Source organism: Rhea americana, unplaced genomic scaffold, assembly GCF_003343005.1.
Source record: "Rhea americana isolate MKP2758 unplaced genomic scaffold, rheAme1 scaffold_156, whole genome shotgun sequence".
NCBI lineage: Eukaryota > Metazoa > Chordata > Aves > Rheiformes > Rheidae > Rhea > Rhea americana.
The window spans coordinates 148,347-166,092 of NW_028185661.1; the positions used below are offsets into that span (position 1 = coordinate 148,347).

The window sequence follows — 17,746 nt, forward strand, 5'->3', positions numbered from 1 at the left end:
AAAAAAAAAAAAAAAAAAAAAAAGATGCAGTGTTTCTTACTAGAAATCACATCATAATGCTTTGGAGAAAGAATCACTAGTATTATCATTAGACTTCACGTTCTCTTGTTATATATTCTGAAACTGCTATCCTTGCAGGAAGAATTTGAGCAAGCTGTGATGAGTTACACTTCAGGGTTAAAGTAAAATTTGGTTTTGAGCAACAAGAATCCTCTTTTACTTCCACAGAAAAGAACTTAATTTTTTATTTCTATGAAACAGAGTTGCTAGATTATTGTTATGATACCAAACACTTCCTGATGTTGCCTATATAGTGGCAGTGAGGAGGAATGTTTGTTCAGTTTGCTGTAACATCCCTCTCCAGTATACTTCCAATTCCTTTTTGGGTTTTCACATTTACCTTTTGCACTTGCATGAACTTGCATTCTGTGACATACTAAAACCTACTTAGGTTAATGGACACAGCGTAAAACCTTAATCCGCTTGGTTATATTATTACTTTAGCTTCTATTACACTTAAAGTTACACATTTTTGCTAAATTAATTCCAGCTTGAACCTAAAACCTATATAAAGTACATTTTCTTACAGAAATGTACACTTGCATACCTCTGCAAGGAGAGGCTGAAAAGTCAGTATGTCTAACTTCTGCTCCACGCATTTTCTTAATCCATCTGGTATGGTATAATATGGGAGGAAGCTTGGCAACTGCCTTCTGCAATTTCTAAAACAAAAGTAATATGCCGTATCATTTAGTATTCTCAAACAGTATGTGAAGGACAGATAACTAGCAAGTCCTATCATCAAAGCTATGAAAAACACGCCAAACCTTGCGATTGCTCCAAATCAACAATTAGAAACTTGCTACTTTGGGAAACAAATGAAGTGTTGCAGTTACAGATTACTTGAAAAGCAGAGTACATGATATTTTAATGCTCTTCTCAGTTTAGGGATATTTTTATAATTAAGTAAATACTATATGTATTGTGGAAGTGCACTTGCAAAAGGAAGAGTTCTTCTGAATAAAAGATGTTCCCGTTCACTCAAACTAATGAATTGGATACACTTCTGAAGTTGCTTGAGAAGTTATTTAAGAAATTACTCTCAGAAAATTATTTCAGATTTTCCATCTTGTTTTTTGATGACACTAACAATAGTTACTTGTAGTGTTGCAGAGTAATTTAGCTCTAAAAAGTTTACCACCACATTATGCAGTGGAAAGAGCTCCTACACAAACAGATCTATAAAGAAATTCATAAGTATGCAAAAAAAATAAAAAAAGTAGAAAAGCTTTCTGTCAGTAAAGTCCACAGTTATTATGTACACTGCAAATAAAATAATGTACAAAGACTCCCAGCTTCCCATTTTCTTTGTCAGCACTACAGGACAGAGATATTCGTAACTATTGTGTTCAGCATTGCCAAGTTATTTTTTGCTCTAATTCACAGTACCTTCTGTATTTAGTTGCAACCACTGTGGTCTTCCTTTGCTGAGGTATGGGAATAATTTTAGGCTTTCTTGGAGAAAATGGTTCCACAGGTGCTATTATTGACTCTTCTTCATTTGTTACAGTGGTTTCAATATAGCGTCCAATAACAAAATCAGAAAAACCAAGCAACAGAAGTTCTTTATTGTATCCAGGATTTCTTCAAGTAAGCAAAATTTAGGTTCTTAAAATCATGACATTCACCCTCTTTCCCCCAGCTCTAAGTATTTTTAAACAAAATTATAGTTTATCTTTTTAGTAACATCTGAGAATAATTTAGTGTAACTCCCTGCCTTGAGTACAGTCCATCTTTTAGCTTGCACAGTGAAATCAAACCTCAAAAATACCAATTTCATCACAAAAGCCTAGACATTAATGAACAATATTGCCTCCTGAACACTGAATGTACAAAAATAATAATTTTGTCACAAGAAAATCTTGTTTTTACTGTAACTGAAAAAGGTTAGCCAAGTATTTCCATTAAAGGAACCCAGAGTACATCTCCTCACTGTGTGCAGCAGCAGCTTTCCTCTGCCTTGCTCAAGACCACTCAAAACTGAACCTAACTGCAAACATACCTAGTGAAGGAAGAAAGGATCCCTTATCTTCTGAAGAATGATAAATTCGTACGTGCAAGCAAGGTTTAGGGAGAGGTAGATGGAAAACATCACAGGTAACCAGTTTCTTCAAATTAGGGTCTAAGGAACTTAAGACCAAAGGTCCTTGCGTACATACCATCTGCTCTGGCATCTCTTACTGAAGTAATCCTAGCACAACCTAGAGCCAAATTGTCTCCTTAACACTAACAACATAGTCCAATGCCTGAAACACGCYAAGTACCTGAAACAACAGTATCCTGACAGGATTTCAGCTTATTTTCTTTTTTGGGCAGGTATACCACTTTCCATGCTAACACGATCTACTCAGGTTAAAGCTAGCCTAATTTTATCTACAGTACACTAGCTCAGTACAGAAACTGAACTGTCTACAACTGGTCTACTGGTCTAGATTTTCAGGGTCTGTGGTCTCCTAAGTGCAGAAGTCAGCAAACACTTGTCATATCTTCATGCTKCGTTCTATGGAGTTGTGTGGATGGTTTTGTATTATTAGAAGYTTCTCAGATTTTTGTGACATTCACAGTTCTATGGTGAAATAAATTGTTCCTTTCATGCATGCCCTTCTCTACAAAGGCAGGCCCTGCCTACAGTTTACCTTTGAAATTGGAGCTAAATAATTCTCCTACATGAATTTCAACCCTCTATGTTACCATTCATAATGGAGCAGAAATAATCTGAAAGTGGCTTAAATGAATGGAAAAAATTGATTTTGCCTTTCCCTGTCCAACCTTTAAATGATGATAAACAGATGTCGTATGCAGAGTTTGTAGCGCTACAGCTTGAAGTACCTACAAAGCATGTGAAAGCAAGCTTTGCTGCATGAAGTTTCTTCTTGAATTCTGAAGGAACTCACACAGCTGATGCCAAGCCTTTTCACCTCTTAACAATTTCAAGATATGTTTTGTACAGCAAAATACTTTTGTTTTCAAGTCTTTTCTAAGATCTGAAAGATATTTTCCCTGTAAACAATACTTTGATGGAAGTGTTACCGGTTGTAGAAGGAAGCTTTTTTCCCCAGCATAGCTGACTGGGGATCAATATCACAGGACAGAAGTCAAGAAATTTGGACAGGGACTTGATGATTTCAGGGTACTGAGACTGAAAGAAATACTATACAACATGGAAAAGCAGTTGCTCCATGAGCACTACAGTTGGTGTAGATTTGCTGTGGATTTCTAAGTAGAATATAACTAGCTGTAGTAATTTTTTTTCATCTTATTTCCATTTCTACGAATGTTATCTACTCCTACTGTATTTCTTCATTTACTCTTACCACTATTCTGTTTGGACAAAAGTCAGAATCAAGTTCTGAAAATGCTAACTACTTTCAAGCTCTAGGATAGCTCTCCACATCATTTGCTAATATTTACTTCACATTACACCAAAGAGGAACTGTGCTACAAATAAGGCAAACATTAAAGTCAGTTTTTATGATTTGTGTCCATTATGTAAGTCAGAAAAAAAAAAAAAAAAGAAATACTTACGTGGCAGTGCATGCAATCACCACGAATGTTTTCCCACCTGGTGGTATGACAATTTCTCTAGTAGTATGAGTCTCATTTATTGATTGTTCTTCCAAGACACCTTTTTGCTCATTTATTCCATTATGCAGATGTTCATTTTCTACCAAGGAAAAGTCATCTTTTTTCCTTGATAAATTCAGATTCTGAGAATTAACTCCTTCTGTAGCAGAGAAATTACAGTAGTTCTATTATCACAATTGCTCTGGCTGGCATAGCAAGTCTTTAAAAAGACTAAAAAAAMCCCAAAACAAAAAACCCCACCCTACACTCCTTTTGAGGAGTTAAATGCTCAGTATTCAGATGTTAAAATATCACTCTACCTGGAACGACTCCATTCTTTGTAATGGATGCATTATTCAATGACTCATATGTTGTTTCTCTGCTACATGAATTAATTGCAGCTTTTGAGATGTTTTCTTGATTTATTGGAGGAGATGATAGATATGCTCCTGAATTGTTCTGCCATTTCTGAGGAATTTGAAAATGGAATTGCTTGTCTTTTACCCATCCAGCTAATCTGCAGCTGATTAAGGACTGTGGTACATTCCCTTTATTCCTGTAAGCAGTTATGCAGTTAAACAATTAAATGCACAGTTAATGTTCTTGGGAAGCATAATTCTACCTCAAGCAAAATAAAACAGTCTATAGTAGTTATTTCATAACCACTGTTCTTTTCAGAAAAAAAAGAATTGCCTGGCAAATTTTAACTCATGAGAATTAAAACCTCTGCTAAATGTTACTACTTACAGGTCGTATAAACTACCATGAAGTACTGCAAAAGAACCAGCAATAAGTATACAGAAATACTGTGCATCAAGAAAGCTACTGTAACTTAAAATTCACCACAGACAGCTAACCTTTAGGAAAAAAAAAAAAAACAGCAAAATGAAGGCCATTCAGGTCTGACCTCATTTAAGCCTCTATGCCCAGAAGTGAGAACCAAGAGAAAAGAAAAAACAATCCCTTCGCCCTAAAAACACAAAACCCCCCAACGATACACCAAAATAGGTCTCTAGTACCCAAGTTTAAGGGAGGAGAAATAACAAAAATGAAAAAATGCTCCATTTTCAACGTGCAAGTACACAGCAGTCTCCTTATCCTAAGATCTGGGCAACACAGCTTACCTGTTGCTTAATTTAACATACCTACACAAATAAAAGCATTTACTTTAGTCTTCACCCCAGAAAGGATTTTTATCAGGTTTGGGAGAACCTCAGGGCACTATCTGCAAGATGTCTGCTCAATAAAAGACTATCTTGACATCATTAAGCCAGATACAAAATCCTCTTTAAATACATTATATTTGGGGGTTACTTGAAGGCTATAAACCACAAGGACCAACTATGGGATGCTTCTGTATGAAAGACAGGCGTACAGACTATGGAATGGTAGAAAGGAAGAAAGCTTAGAACAACTGAAATGGCTTACTTGATCCAAATGATCATGCTTTTGGATTCTCCCTGCTTCAGAGTTCCAAAATTAGTCATTCTTGATACCTCCAACCCTCTTTTATCTCTCATTAAGTCTTCACAAGGCTCATCCAGATTCACTCCATTAGAGTGAGACAGTCTGTAAGAAGACAGAATTATATACAGTGATTCTGAAACAGACTCAGGAAATAACTCCTAAATCTGTGCTGAATTAAAGATACTGGACTAAAACATTGTCCCAGTATTTAAGAGGAAGCAGGTAAGAGAGTACGCTCAGCTACTTACATTTCCAAAACTATGAGGTTACCTTTACTGGTTTAAGCAGCGATTTAAAACCAAACCTTTCTGCAGCAACACAGTAAACCAGGACCACAACTTGATTACAAGATTAAAATGATTCAGAAGCTAGCTGGTCTTTTGTGAGGCACTGAGCCAAATGGCAAATGAAGTCCTGCAGATCTCTTTCAGAGCTGAACCAAAACGTGAAGAGCGAGGGCCTTAGTAAAGTCCTGCTTAGAACTGGCGCTTAGGAGGTAAAAATGACTAGACTGGAGAATGATGGCTATTTTCCTTTTTCTGTGATATCTGAGCAGGTACCCAAAGCACCTGCTTATGTCTTTTGTTTAAGTGTTACAATCTGAAACAGGAAACTCAGGAAAAATAACTGAAAAAAGCTGAAAAACAAGAAGCATCCTTAAAGACTGCACATACTTCTAACAAAGAAGCCTACCAAATTGAAGTCACACAGTCTTCCTTGAGGCAGTGATTGTAGCTAACCTCTCGGTCTCAGCTACCTAATGAACCCTGCTTTAAAAAACAATGTTTTTATCCCACAGTTGATAAGCTACTCAGATAATATAATGGCACTAAAACACTTCAAAATATTTTAAAGCTCTTTCAGAAACTTACATACCCTAAATACTCCTTAGTTATGTAAGGCAATTAACATAAAAAATTACTGCAGTGGTTCTATGACTCTATGTCAGAGTTTACTCTGAAAGTCCAGTAGATGTCTCCCACTGCAGTTCGCCCTGCCTCAGTTGAGGCATATGCCATGAAATTCGCTAAAATTGAGAAAACAAGCATAAGGTCTATTTTTATAATTTGGTTTCAGTAATAATTTTCTGTGGCTAGTCCATTAACAATTAAAAATAGGTCCAACTGCAAAAATAGGTAAACAAATTGCACTGTTGTGTAAAGGAAAAAACATCTGAAGCTACAATAAAGTTCTGCCACTGTAAATGACCTTCATTAGTGAAGCACTATGTGTAACAATACACTGCTCAAGTGTTAGACTCCATGTCTTTTGCAGTCCTTAGAAGCCATCCAATTTCTGACTTGGCACAAGGCAGAGGAAGGGATGGGCAGCTATCTGACCTGTTTCTAACCTTCAGAGGTAATTCCACAGCTCCCTTTCAATTCCAACACAACAGAACCTATTTCAGTATTTCTCCTTCCTATGAGAAAGGATCAGGTTAGACATTAAACATGCACACTTATATCTACATACAACTGAGGCCTATTACATGCTACATTATTTTCAGTGAAAATAATGAGTTCATTCCATTCTTCCTAGCTCCTCTAAAGATCCAGGTACTGTCTTTAGCCATCTTTCCTAGAGATGGAACAAAGCAAGCTCCCACAAAGACTGTGGTTTCTATATATGCGAACATATGTCCTGCTCTCCTTTAGACTCTCCTACTGGTCCCCACCCCCCTTTTTTTTTGAGGGGATGGGGTGGGATGTCTCCAATATCAGAATCCGTAATCCTGCCAAACCTTATCAGCACTCAGGTCAGATTTTACAGGTAGTATTCCTATAAACACACATTTGGGTGGCATTTCTGTTTCTTCCAAAAATGACAGATACTTGAACTCAAGTTACAAACTCCAGATCCTTCCTTCAAAACTGCTACCAAATAGTTGTTTCCCATTCTACATTGGTGCAGTTTACTATTTCTGCACAAGTTTCTGCTTCTTCCCCATACTGATTACTATCTATTTTTCCAGCCTCTTCTGCAACCTTCCTTGATCCTCCTCAGATCAAATTAGCCATCAGAGGTGCTCGCAGAACCTCTCAATTTGATATTTGCGAACTTAACAAATCTATTAAGATCATTAAACTCTTCTGTTTAGGAAAATCCCAAGAATCATTCAGTAAGCTTCCTCCTGAAGAGCTGCACTCAAGCAAAATAGATTAAAGGAAACATCCATTTCATAGTATTTTCACTGCAACAGTTTCATTCAGTTTTCAAGTAGTGAAGTTCTCACTAGCAGAATAACACAGATGAGAGGAAGCACAATAAAGGATCATGGGTTTGACATTTTCCTAATGCAATACAAAATTCCTTCCTTGCCTAGCTATATTACTGAGCTCCACTGACACTAGTCTTGCTTTTCTAAGCATTACGGATGTTCCCACCTCCTTGAAGTAACGGGAAAAAAACCAGGGGTCAAACATATTGCTCTATAATCTTCCCCATGATTTGTCATGCCTTCTAGCCAAATAGTGGAAAGCACTAGACCACAGTATTACTTTTTAACATACACTATAAAATTTACCTGTATAATTACAGATCATCTCTAGCTGTTAGTAAGTTGAAAGAGAACAAGAGAACAAATGTTACCTGTTCTGGTCAACTGGAACCAAACAGAGCGCTCTCCAAATATAACATGACTGATTACTTTCCACCACAATTGCATTCACTAGATCATGTACACAAGGTGAGTAACCATCAGGAAGTCTCACTGAATCCAAAGTGAAAAATATACTCTCATCTATTATACCACTTCTTCCACAGATGCTGGAAATACGAACCTGTAACAGTTTGTTATTTGATTTTGCTTGGTATCACTACTTAAGCTAACAGACATACTAGTGCTATGTTGTTTTCTGCAGTGATTCTACTATCATGCATTAACAGAACTACCATCTAAATTTAAGTTATTCAACGGAAAGGAATATACAGCTCTGATCTGTAACCACTGTGTCTGTCTTTAGGTTAAAGAAAGAAAACAAAAATAACCAAAAAAAACCCAAACAGAAGCATTTCAGATAAGCATTAGGTTCCATTTACGCATATGCTAACAATATATACATTTGACTTCATTATGGTATGTATCTTGAAACTTACCTAATTTACACTTCAATTCTAGCAATCACAATAGGAAGAAAAAAAAGTTATCTGCTTGTCAAGCATATATTATTCAATATATAAAACTGCCAAACACAGTAAGTCATGGAAACAATGTACGTATACATAAGGGAACAAATATTTTCAGCAGAATAAAAGATGTACAACTATCTTTTTAAGCTAAAATATTTGGATAAATTAAACATAACATTCCACAATCTTTAGGCACTAATAGTCAATATTTCTTTAAAAATATATATAAAAAAAGCTTGAAAATCTGTAACTAAAAACAGTAAGCATCCACATTTAACATAGCCAGTAAGTGGCAGTTATTTATCCTGCTCTAAATCAAACATGTATGCTTTTTCAAATAGCTGTGTAATTTTAGAAGTAATCCTACACACAAGTGAGTCAGTATGTTTTGTCTTTTAATTAAAGGTGTGTTATAAAAGATCTCCCAATATCAGCAACTTAGGAACACTCCAGAAAACCTGCACATCACACAAGACTCTTCTTACCAAACCCATCACACAAACATTTACCTTGTCCACTCGCTTATATCTCAAAGGCTTTACAGCAACTGCTTCACTGCTCCATGTTGTTGGGTTAATAAAGTATTTAGCTTGCACCCAGTCACCTTTATAAGGTTCAAAACCTATATAAAATAGAACATTTTTTCAAGTTTAATTGCTACTGAAGGCATTCACATTACTCCCATATGGAACTAGCTTAAGTTAAAAAAGAGACTAGCCAGAACAATGCATTATTCAGATCCACTGAGAGCTTAAACTTCTCTTTTTTACTCTTCCTTTTCTGGTTATGCCAAAGTACATAAGAGATGTCAGGATAAAAATACACTTGCTTACACTAGGACCATATGTAAATTATGCTCAGTGAGAACAGACAGGCAGCTTCTCCCAYCCAAACCCTTCCGTTCGCTTCTCCCATCCATTCTACCAGAACTTTTTTGGGATGCAGACTACATATTTGTCAGAATATTCCCATTATATATGTATTTCTCATATGTTCCATATACCTATATACATAGATATGGAAAAAAAAATCCCCACCTTTATCAGATGCTCTCACATTACACATACCCTTGGCACACAAACAAGAAAACCTCTACATACCTTCACAAACTTCTTCCATTGCAAAAAAGGTCTTCTGATTAATATAGCCACCATCCTTAGAGAGAAAAGTAATATTACCAATTAGTAGCTTCGTATTCATTTCAGAAGCATCATAAGTTGGATTGGAGTCTCCCCATGTGTTCTGGACTGCTTCTACCTATTAATATAAGAAAACCCAACAACAACAACAAGTATTCAAACAGGTGTTACTGTGTATGTTTATTTTATGAAGCACAAAGTTTAACTTATTACTATTACAAACACCAGAATTTCAACTGTGAAAGCTAAGCCTCTTATTAGACAATTCTAAACTCGCTTTAGCTGTTCCCTTTGTAGACAAAGACACAGGTAGTAAAGAGTAAGTACCTTGCCTTTTAAGTATGCTATATGCTTCAGCACTGGCAACTACTGGAACCACATGTTGATTTGTCAAATCTCTCATATGCTTCTAGGTCTTCTTCTCTTGCTCTAGGTCTATCCTAAAGTTTATCTTAACACTGACAAGAGGAATTTTCTCCCAAACCACAACAATCTGATTTTACAATAGCAGAACTACAGTATCACTGTTGCAGAAAACAGAATGTGCATGTTCAAGATGCTATAAGAGAGCTGCTTCTTACAAGAACTCCGAATTGCTACCTCCTAAGTTTACTTGTTTAAGCAACCCTATGCAGAACACAGGCCAGAAAAAAAATCATTAATGTAATCAAATCAATTTTTCCCAGCTGTGCTGGGGCAAGGCTATAGCATCTCTTAATTATTCCATAAACACAGCAAGAATTCCTAGAGCTGTTAAAGTCTCTTCCCTGCTTTCAAGGAGCCTTCGCCATCATGGGATCAGGAGTTCCTGATCTCTCTATAAATTAATAATTTTTGTCCTTCAAAGCTTCTTTGTTTTTGGCAACGCTCACTGGAGCCAGTAACAACTGCCATTGACACTGACTAGAAACCTTTAATACTGTCAGGTGAGAATCACTGACTCCAGATGGTGTGTGGAGAAACCATACTATGTAATAAAGCGGAATAAAAGAGGTCTCCAATTCTTATTTATGGAGCTAATAAAGCTAAGGATGTAAGCAGCCTGGGGAAAAGGACGGGGAGAGGAGGAAGCACAAGGTCTCTCAGCAGTGATTAAATAAAAGTGCTGAATAAAATGCCTGCATACAACTTTTTCCTTGAACGAAATACACAGTGTAAATGCACAAGTCAGACCATTAAATTAACAGTCAATACTACATACTTGTATTTTTGTTAAACCAGTGTTACATAAAAATGTACTTCAGCGGTTATATGGGGCTGCCTGCAGCAGGCTCCAGGACCCAGAGAGTCCTTCGCCCCAGCCCCAGGAACCTGGCACAGTGCACTTTGGGACCCAGGGGTCTCCCTCTCACAGGCCAATGGCAGCTACTCTTCTATTCACAAATTCAGCCAGTAGCATATCCCAGAGACACACATAGAGGACACTGATGCAGCCAGCTACACAAACTGCCACAGACAAGCTGCTGCCTTCAACATCACCCACATACAACACTACTTGAACTCACATAAACTCTAAGTATAGAGAGTCCCCTTCCTCTGCTCAGGCTACTAAAGATTGAAGCTCACTAGTGAAAGCATGCATTCCCTCGCTCTCCAGTACGCAATCACAAACCCATTGCAGATCCATCAAATATGAGCCCCTTTGTCCGACAKCCCTGCCCAGACCCTGAGTCCCCCTGCCCACTATACAGACTAGTCCAGCTTGAGGTTTGCTAGCTGACTGCAACTCCATCCTGCATATCCATCAGGTTAGAGGAAAAAATACAGACATTCTAGCCCCGCTAGCAGATGTTGCCCAGGCACACAGGTGCTATGACCCACAGTCCTTGCTGCAGGTGCTGAAGACACCTTACTTTCTTTTCACTGACCCCACTAGTAGCTGGGGCACTGGACACACAGACTCTATGACTCTCTGTCCCCACGATTCCTGGTCCCATTCCTGTGGCTCAGACCCTCTCACCCCAATTGCTTGTACCATAGATACAGGGACCACAATTGCCCAAGGTTTGAATTCACTCATGTCTCTCCAGTTGCTGGCATCTAGATCTTACAGCACTCAAATATGGAATAGTGAGATTACACACAGAAAGATATTACTAAAAGTTTTAATACRAAGATAGACTGCAGGGGATCAGGTGCAGAAATTTTAGAAAAAATACAATAGCTTGATGTTGACACAACAAATAACCAARGTTGAAGTAGGTTTGCAGTAGTGTTGAGTAAAACCAGCACTGAAATCTATCTTTTAAACATCTCTGACATTCTTTAGTTGCCTTTTTTCCCCCCTAGAAAATGAAGGGTTCTGTAATTTGTCTTCTTATTCATTTCCATAGGCTTGCTTTTCTGCACAATCACTGCTCTTGTTTTCCTATCCATTCAGAGTACCTTTATAAAATTGACTATTTTTAAAAAAATAGTATACATAGATTTGAACTAGGTATGATTAAACAAGTTCTGATGTAGTTATCAGACAATAGTTTCATACAGCATTTAGATTCAAATTCAGAGAGTAAATAGTAAAATAGATAACACTGAAGGAAATGCCTAAAAAAACCCCCACCCCAAAAAACACACACAACAAAAACGACCTCACCTCTGTTAGATGAAGGGCTAGCAATTTCTCCTATTTTTGTACCATTCAGAAGCGTAAAACTACAGTAACTTCAAGAATAAAGAYTGAAAGAATTACTTTACAGAGACAGCGAGACTATTGCTTGTCTTGATCTCTTACCCTAATGGCCTTCAAGCCACTTGATATCTTGTCCTCTTCAACAGTAGCAATAACTTTCTGTCCAACAGTCAACAATACACTGTTCACAACAGCATCATTTGTGAAGATTATCAAGTCATCTATCATCCCATAATCATGGCAAAATCTTGTCACTACTCCTTGTACAGTTTTTAATTCTTTATCACCTGAATCCAGAGGAAGAAGTGTTAGCATAAGGAYACATTGGTTATTGAACTACATAAAAAGTAAGGAATGCTATTTAAATGCTACCATTTTGACAGAAGTCTCTCTTGTTAAGCTTGAACCCCATTCCCAACAATTCACAACTAATCTGTTTCACATTTAAGTCTCATAAAAGGTTATGGTTTCAACTTATGAAGAAAGATGGTTAAATTCAAACAATTTTGTTTTTATAATGTTCTTTTTAAGCTACATGAAAACATACCTTTAAAAACTGAAGATTTTAAAACATCCTATAAACAACTCCCCCCCCCCCCATCTAAAGCTAAGGTCCAATTATTTCCAATACTTTCCAACACAAAATAAACATTTCTCAGCATTTTTTGCAATACATTTAAGGTTTCCATATTGCAGAAAGTGGGAGAAGTAAATAGGCACTGATGCTATACAAAGAGAACTCTTAAAAGTAGTTTATTCGACATCACTTAATACGCATCAGAACAGAAAAGTGGTGCTGTTCCTTTGGAGAGCCACCAGTTTCAAGTCTTTCAGATTAAAAATATGATCTACTTACGCATCACATAACTTTTACTCAGCAGCACTGTACTACTATTTCAGGCTTAAAATTAGACTGAAGTATGCTAGTTTATACATATAAYAGATGTTATTAACCACACTCAAAGTCAAGGCTATTAATACAAGTTGTCTCTCTTGCTTTCAGTACTCCTACTTGGAATAATGTGCCATTTGTAGGATACCTTTTCATTTATCCTAGTTAGAGTTTGTCTTGCAGCTGACCAAAGAAACCTAGTGTTTAAGTGGTCTAGAAAGCTCCTCCAAATTAMTTAAACCTCCCTATATTCACCATCTCTCCTGGTCCAATCCAAACAGTCAGCATTATCCTAACAGGTATGTTTAGGTTGCATCCCACCACCACTATACATGAAAAAATCTTAACACTGAAAACCATGATTTTTTAAAACCTAAAATCAGTATCTAAAAATTAGTAGCACTGTAAGAAACATTGCAAGTCTCCAGCCTTGTAAAAACCACAGCCCTCCATACATTGATGCACCTAATTCACAGAAGCAGTCGTTAAGAAACAAACATTCCTGTGGGTGCTTGTATAACAATATTCACAGAATACTAACAAAACTTGACACCTGAAAATAGCTAACAAGTTGATCACAAAACCTGTGGTAAGTGAACTGTAYATGGAAACTTGCTCACAATTACCAAATATGCAGAACTCAAGCTCAGAACAGCGTTARGTGACCTGAGCCAGGGGAAAGTGTTTTAAAAGTCTTTTTAGAATTTGACCTAGGAAAAGAACAGAAAAAAAGGTCTATTGTTCTCTCATACACATATCTAATTGCAGAGCTGCTTTTTTTGTAAGAAAGCTCACAATTAGTTCTTTTTAAAGTACCTCAAATRAGCATCATTTTGAAGCCTCAAAACATCAGTTACACCATTTTACAATCCAATAGGAACAAAGTGAGAGAGTCTTATTTGTGAAGACAGGGTTCTAAATGACCCAGCTCTGCYATCCACTATCAAAACACTCCTTTAACCCCACACATCAAACCAGTAACAGCACTCAGAACTACTCAYAAGATGCAATTAGAAACTCCTTTTAGGAACACTGCCATATGCTTTGATTTCAAAAAGTAATCTTCTCTTCCTGTTTTTCTACTCTCTCCTTAAGCAAGGACAGCCCTAGAYCAAGCCCCACTCAGCTAGATCACGAGTGCCCTCAGCACCGCAGCCACATTCCACTGGCTTGGGCTTACAGACAGGCCCCACTCCAGGCACCACAAATCCACAACAGCACTGAGAACTTCTACCTGAGGTCGCCCACTTCCCATCTAGGCCCTCCTCGCCACCCGCACGTCTCCAGAAGTAGGAGAGCGTCTTAGACAGCAGCCGAAACATCTCGAAACACAAACACCTCACAGCCGACCCCCACCAACGCGCCCCTAACGGCTGCGCCTCAAGCCCCGCGAAGCCRCCGGCCAATCAGGCGGCTCGCTCTTGGCCACGTGACCGCGCCCGCCCCTCCCCCCCGCGGCCAGGTGGCCGAGGACGAGGAAGGCGGTGCTAACGGCTGATGTGGCGCCTTTCCCGCCTCMGGCGTGCGGACGTGAGGGGTGGGCTTCGCGGGCTGAGGGGAAGGGCTGGACGGCTTCGTCCGGTGCTAAACATGCCGAACGGCGAGCCGGCTGCGATGTGTCGCAGCGGCATCGCCCCTTCCTCCTCCTCTGTCCGCCGCRTCGAGGCTGCGCTCCCGTGAGGGCGCCCGCTCACGGGGCTCMTGTCAGCCTTTCCCCGCTTCCCCATCCCCCCGCCGGAGCCGGGGGCCGCTTGGATATTCAGTCTGTACCTAGTAAACGTTGTACAATTCTGTTCCAGCCAATCTGGAGCAGATYAGGCTTTTCCAAAATACTCTGTGACATTTAAAAGGCTTTCAAGGCAGTGTTCTTAAAATAACTTGGAAAACCCTAACAGATTTATGTTTAATATTGGTGTCTCAGCTGTATAGCTCCAAAGAAGAATGAGTGTTGGTCTGCAGGAGTGTGGCTAGTGAAGAGATAGTTTTGCCAGGGAAGAGAGGTAGGCATGCAGCAATTCTGTGTGAAGACCCTGTCCCTGAGCTCATAATGTATTACAGCCTTCCCAGGCTGGCTGCASTCCTCAGGAGCATTACTGGCAGCAAATGGCTTAGGCAGGAAAGACAAGTATTTCATCTTGGCTGCCCTTTAAAATACTAACATGATGTATTTGTTTATTACATCCATAAAGTTAGAAATATTTTATATTTTTAATAGTAATAAATGGATAGGACAGATACTGACTGAGCCTGTTTGAATTCTTCAGATGGTGATTCCTGCAAARGACAGTAAATTCCCCCGACATTTTATATTTTAGTAGGTGAAGGAGAGAAAACCCTTTGAAGCTATTGGGTCTCCATTTTGCTCTTTGTTTAGTTGATGGCCCCAAGGTGTAAGTTGGGAACAAAAGGGTTTTGAGATTCCTCAGCTCCAGAAAAAATACTTCAAAGAGCCAAGTTTTTAAAGAGCTGAATTTTTTACAAAGGGAATACAGATAATGAATTAGAATGGTGTAATATGATTTTGTAGAAAATGCACTGGTAGTGTAGCTATTAAAAACTCAACAGRAGAAGGAAGTTCAGTCAGCATGGTAAAAATAAATTAACCTGAGCTCARGTGCTTTGTATTGTTGTATTTAGCTACAGGAATTCTGGGATGAGCCTGTGTTTAATACTGGGGAAATATTCCAGGACAGTGTCCTTTTGTTTTAAGTACTAGTATAAACCTTACAAGTATAAGTTAAGGTACCTATTTTATCATGCTGTCCCTTGGCAGATTAGATGTAGCCTTCAGTTTTTATCTTCTGTGGCTACTGCAGGGGATGCTTGTATGGCCACGTGCTAGCAAATGACCTAGTGACTGCTACAGCTACTTCAGGCTGTCTGAGCTTGYTTTGTGGCCAGTTCTTGCTTAAAGGTAAGAAGTTCTTCATAGCATCTCTTCACAGCCTGTTTGATTTGTCTTCCCTTGACATCTTCTTTTGACCTAACTTAAAATAAAAACCACTTCAWTTGTAGAACTCTTTCAGAAGCCTGTAATGTTCTGTTAGCATTACTGCATTATTCGCTGCATTCTTTGTGCAGGTTTTCTATGTGCCTTTTAGTATTAGAAAGAATCTTTTTACTGTTTGTATAGCACCTAGCGTTACAGGGTCTTGGCTGATGACTTTGGCTCCTAACTATCTAATCTTCCTGTGTAGTTGTGTATATGCAGAAATGATGAAGTCTTTTTAGGATTCAGAAACACAAAATTAAGGAAGCCTAAAATAAGGGCCCTAAAGGAGTTTTTGAGTGGAAACTGACCTGTGTGGTTTGAGTGGTTTCTATTGAAACTGATGCCAAACACAGCGGACACAATAATCATAGGGTGAACCTCTGTGCAAAAGGAAAATAAAAAATAMTGAGAAGTTCAGAGGCAAGGGAGAAGAAGGAATCTCACCATRCGCAGAGAAAATACTGCAGCATGACTCTTGAGAGAGGGAGCTTTCAAGTATCGTACCAGCTGAAATGCGTGTACCTCTGAGCAAAGGTGTCTCGTGGTGTCTCAGCCCTGCTCTGTTTGGTGAAGCAAGACTCTATTTTTACTCAAGGAGGTGAAACCAAATTAATACCTGAATATCTCACCAGTTTCTTCTTCTTCAAAAAAAATGGTGTTGCTAAATTGACTAAAACAGTCATAAGGGGTAAAATATAAAATATGTTTCTGTTCTATATCTATGGTAATTCATGTTAGAGCAAGCCTAGCATTAACTGAAAATGATTTGAATTTTCCATTTCATTTTCCATTAAAATGTAATCTCTAAAAGTATACAGATCATGAAGATATGTGTATTATATTTTTCCATGAACAAAGAAGATAAGAATGTCTTAATTACTCTAAGTTTTGCAAGGATACACAGTTTCTTCTAATTTTTTTTCCGGTCTACAGCTGTATATAATGTATGATTAATTTCTATGTCTCAGTCTATTCAAACAAGTGTAACATTTTAATATTTTWTTCAGTATTGGCTGATATTTTTTAAAGAACAAAATCTACACTCAGTACAAATTGAAAAGCTTTTCTGGCATACTTTAAAAGGTGATGCTCTTCAGAGTATTGAAGATTTAATTGTGTCTTGATTACAGTAGCCTTTAAAGTGTATACAAAAGACCCTGTCATTGCTGTAGTTGTCAGGTTGCCAACATCTTCAAGATACAAGCATTCTTTTATTTTTTATTGCCTAATAAGCAGGAGAGCTGGATCCAGTATACACTGGCCATTGCATGTYACTGCTGCCTGCTAGATTTTAAATTCATTGTTTAATAATCATGTTGTTCTGTCAGTGTCAGTACAATTCAAGTGTGCAGGGTTTATCTGAACATTCTAGAAAACTAAGTAGAAAAATAAGAATTATACAGTAAAGATAATTCATTATAGGTATCTAATTGTTCAGATACTTGAAACTTTTTAAACTGTAGTTTAAATACTGTGTTTTTAAATATTTTTTGCTCTTTTGAAACAGGAATGAGATTGTTGAATATCATCAGTGACTGCTATAACAACTAAAACTGATGAGAAATATTTTATTTAAATAGCCAATTATAGGGTAGCACTCCGTTAAAGAGTTTTGAAGCAGTTTTAATTTGTTGGTCTGATTTAGAACCAGCCTTATGAGAATGTAGTACAGTCATTTTCTGGTATATTCCGTTAATTAAAATTCAGGGGGCATTTTCCTGTTCCCTGGCTTAACTGAAGTTTTTGCTCTGCTTTTGTTCAAGATATGAATAGATGTTGTTGGAAGCCAAAGTGTAAGGGAGAACTTTTCAAAGACTGCATGACTCACTGAACGGTGAGAATATCACAAAGTGTACAGGCAGCTGTTTTCACAA

General features: G+C 37.9%; 1 protein-coding gene across 2 annotated transcripts in view; it reads right to left on the reverse strand.

Moving 5' to 3' along the window:
- Nucleotides 1–14,210, reverse strand: part of MOV10L1 (Mov10 like RNA helicase 1) — a 33,256-nt gene extending 19,046 nt beyond the window's left edge. For both annotated transcript variants that reach the window (XM_085299895.1, XM_085299892.1), the window contains exons 1-10: nucleotides 14,115–14,210; nucleotides 12,091–12,275; nucleotides 9,321–9,477; nucleotides 8,730–8,842; nucleotides 7,681–7,871; nucleotides 5,053–5,193; nucleotides 3,945–4,180; nucleotides 3,586–3,784; nucleotides 1,450–1,644; nucleotides 608–722 (exon numbers count right to left, since the gene is read on the reverse strand). In XM_085299895.1, the coding sequence (XP_085156021.1) occupies nucleotides 608–722; nucleotides 1,450–1,644; nucleotides 3,586–3,784; nucleotides 3,945–4,180; nucleotides 5,053–5,193; nucleotides 7,681–7,871; nucleotides 8,730–8,842; nucleotides 9,321–9,477; nucleotides 12,091–12,275; nucleotides 14,115–14,202 (1,620 nt within the window). In that variant the 5' untranslated portion in view covers nucleotides 14,203–14,210. The remainder of the gene's footprint in view (nucleotides 1–607; nucleotides 723–1,449; nucleotides 1,645–3,585; nucleotides 3,785–3,944; nucleotides 4,181–5,052; nucleotides 5,194–7,680; nucleotides 7,872–8,729; nucleotides 8,843–9,320; nucleotides 9,478–12,090; nucleotides 12,276–14,114) is intronic.
- Between the last annotated feature and the right edge of the window lie 3,536 nt (nucleotides 14,211–17,746).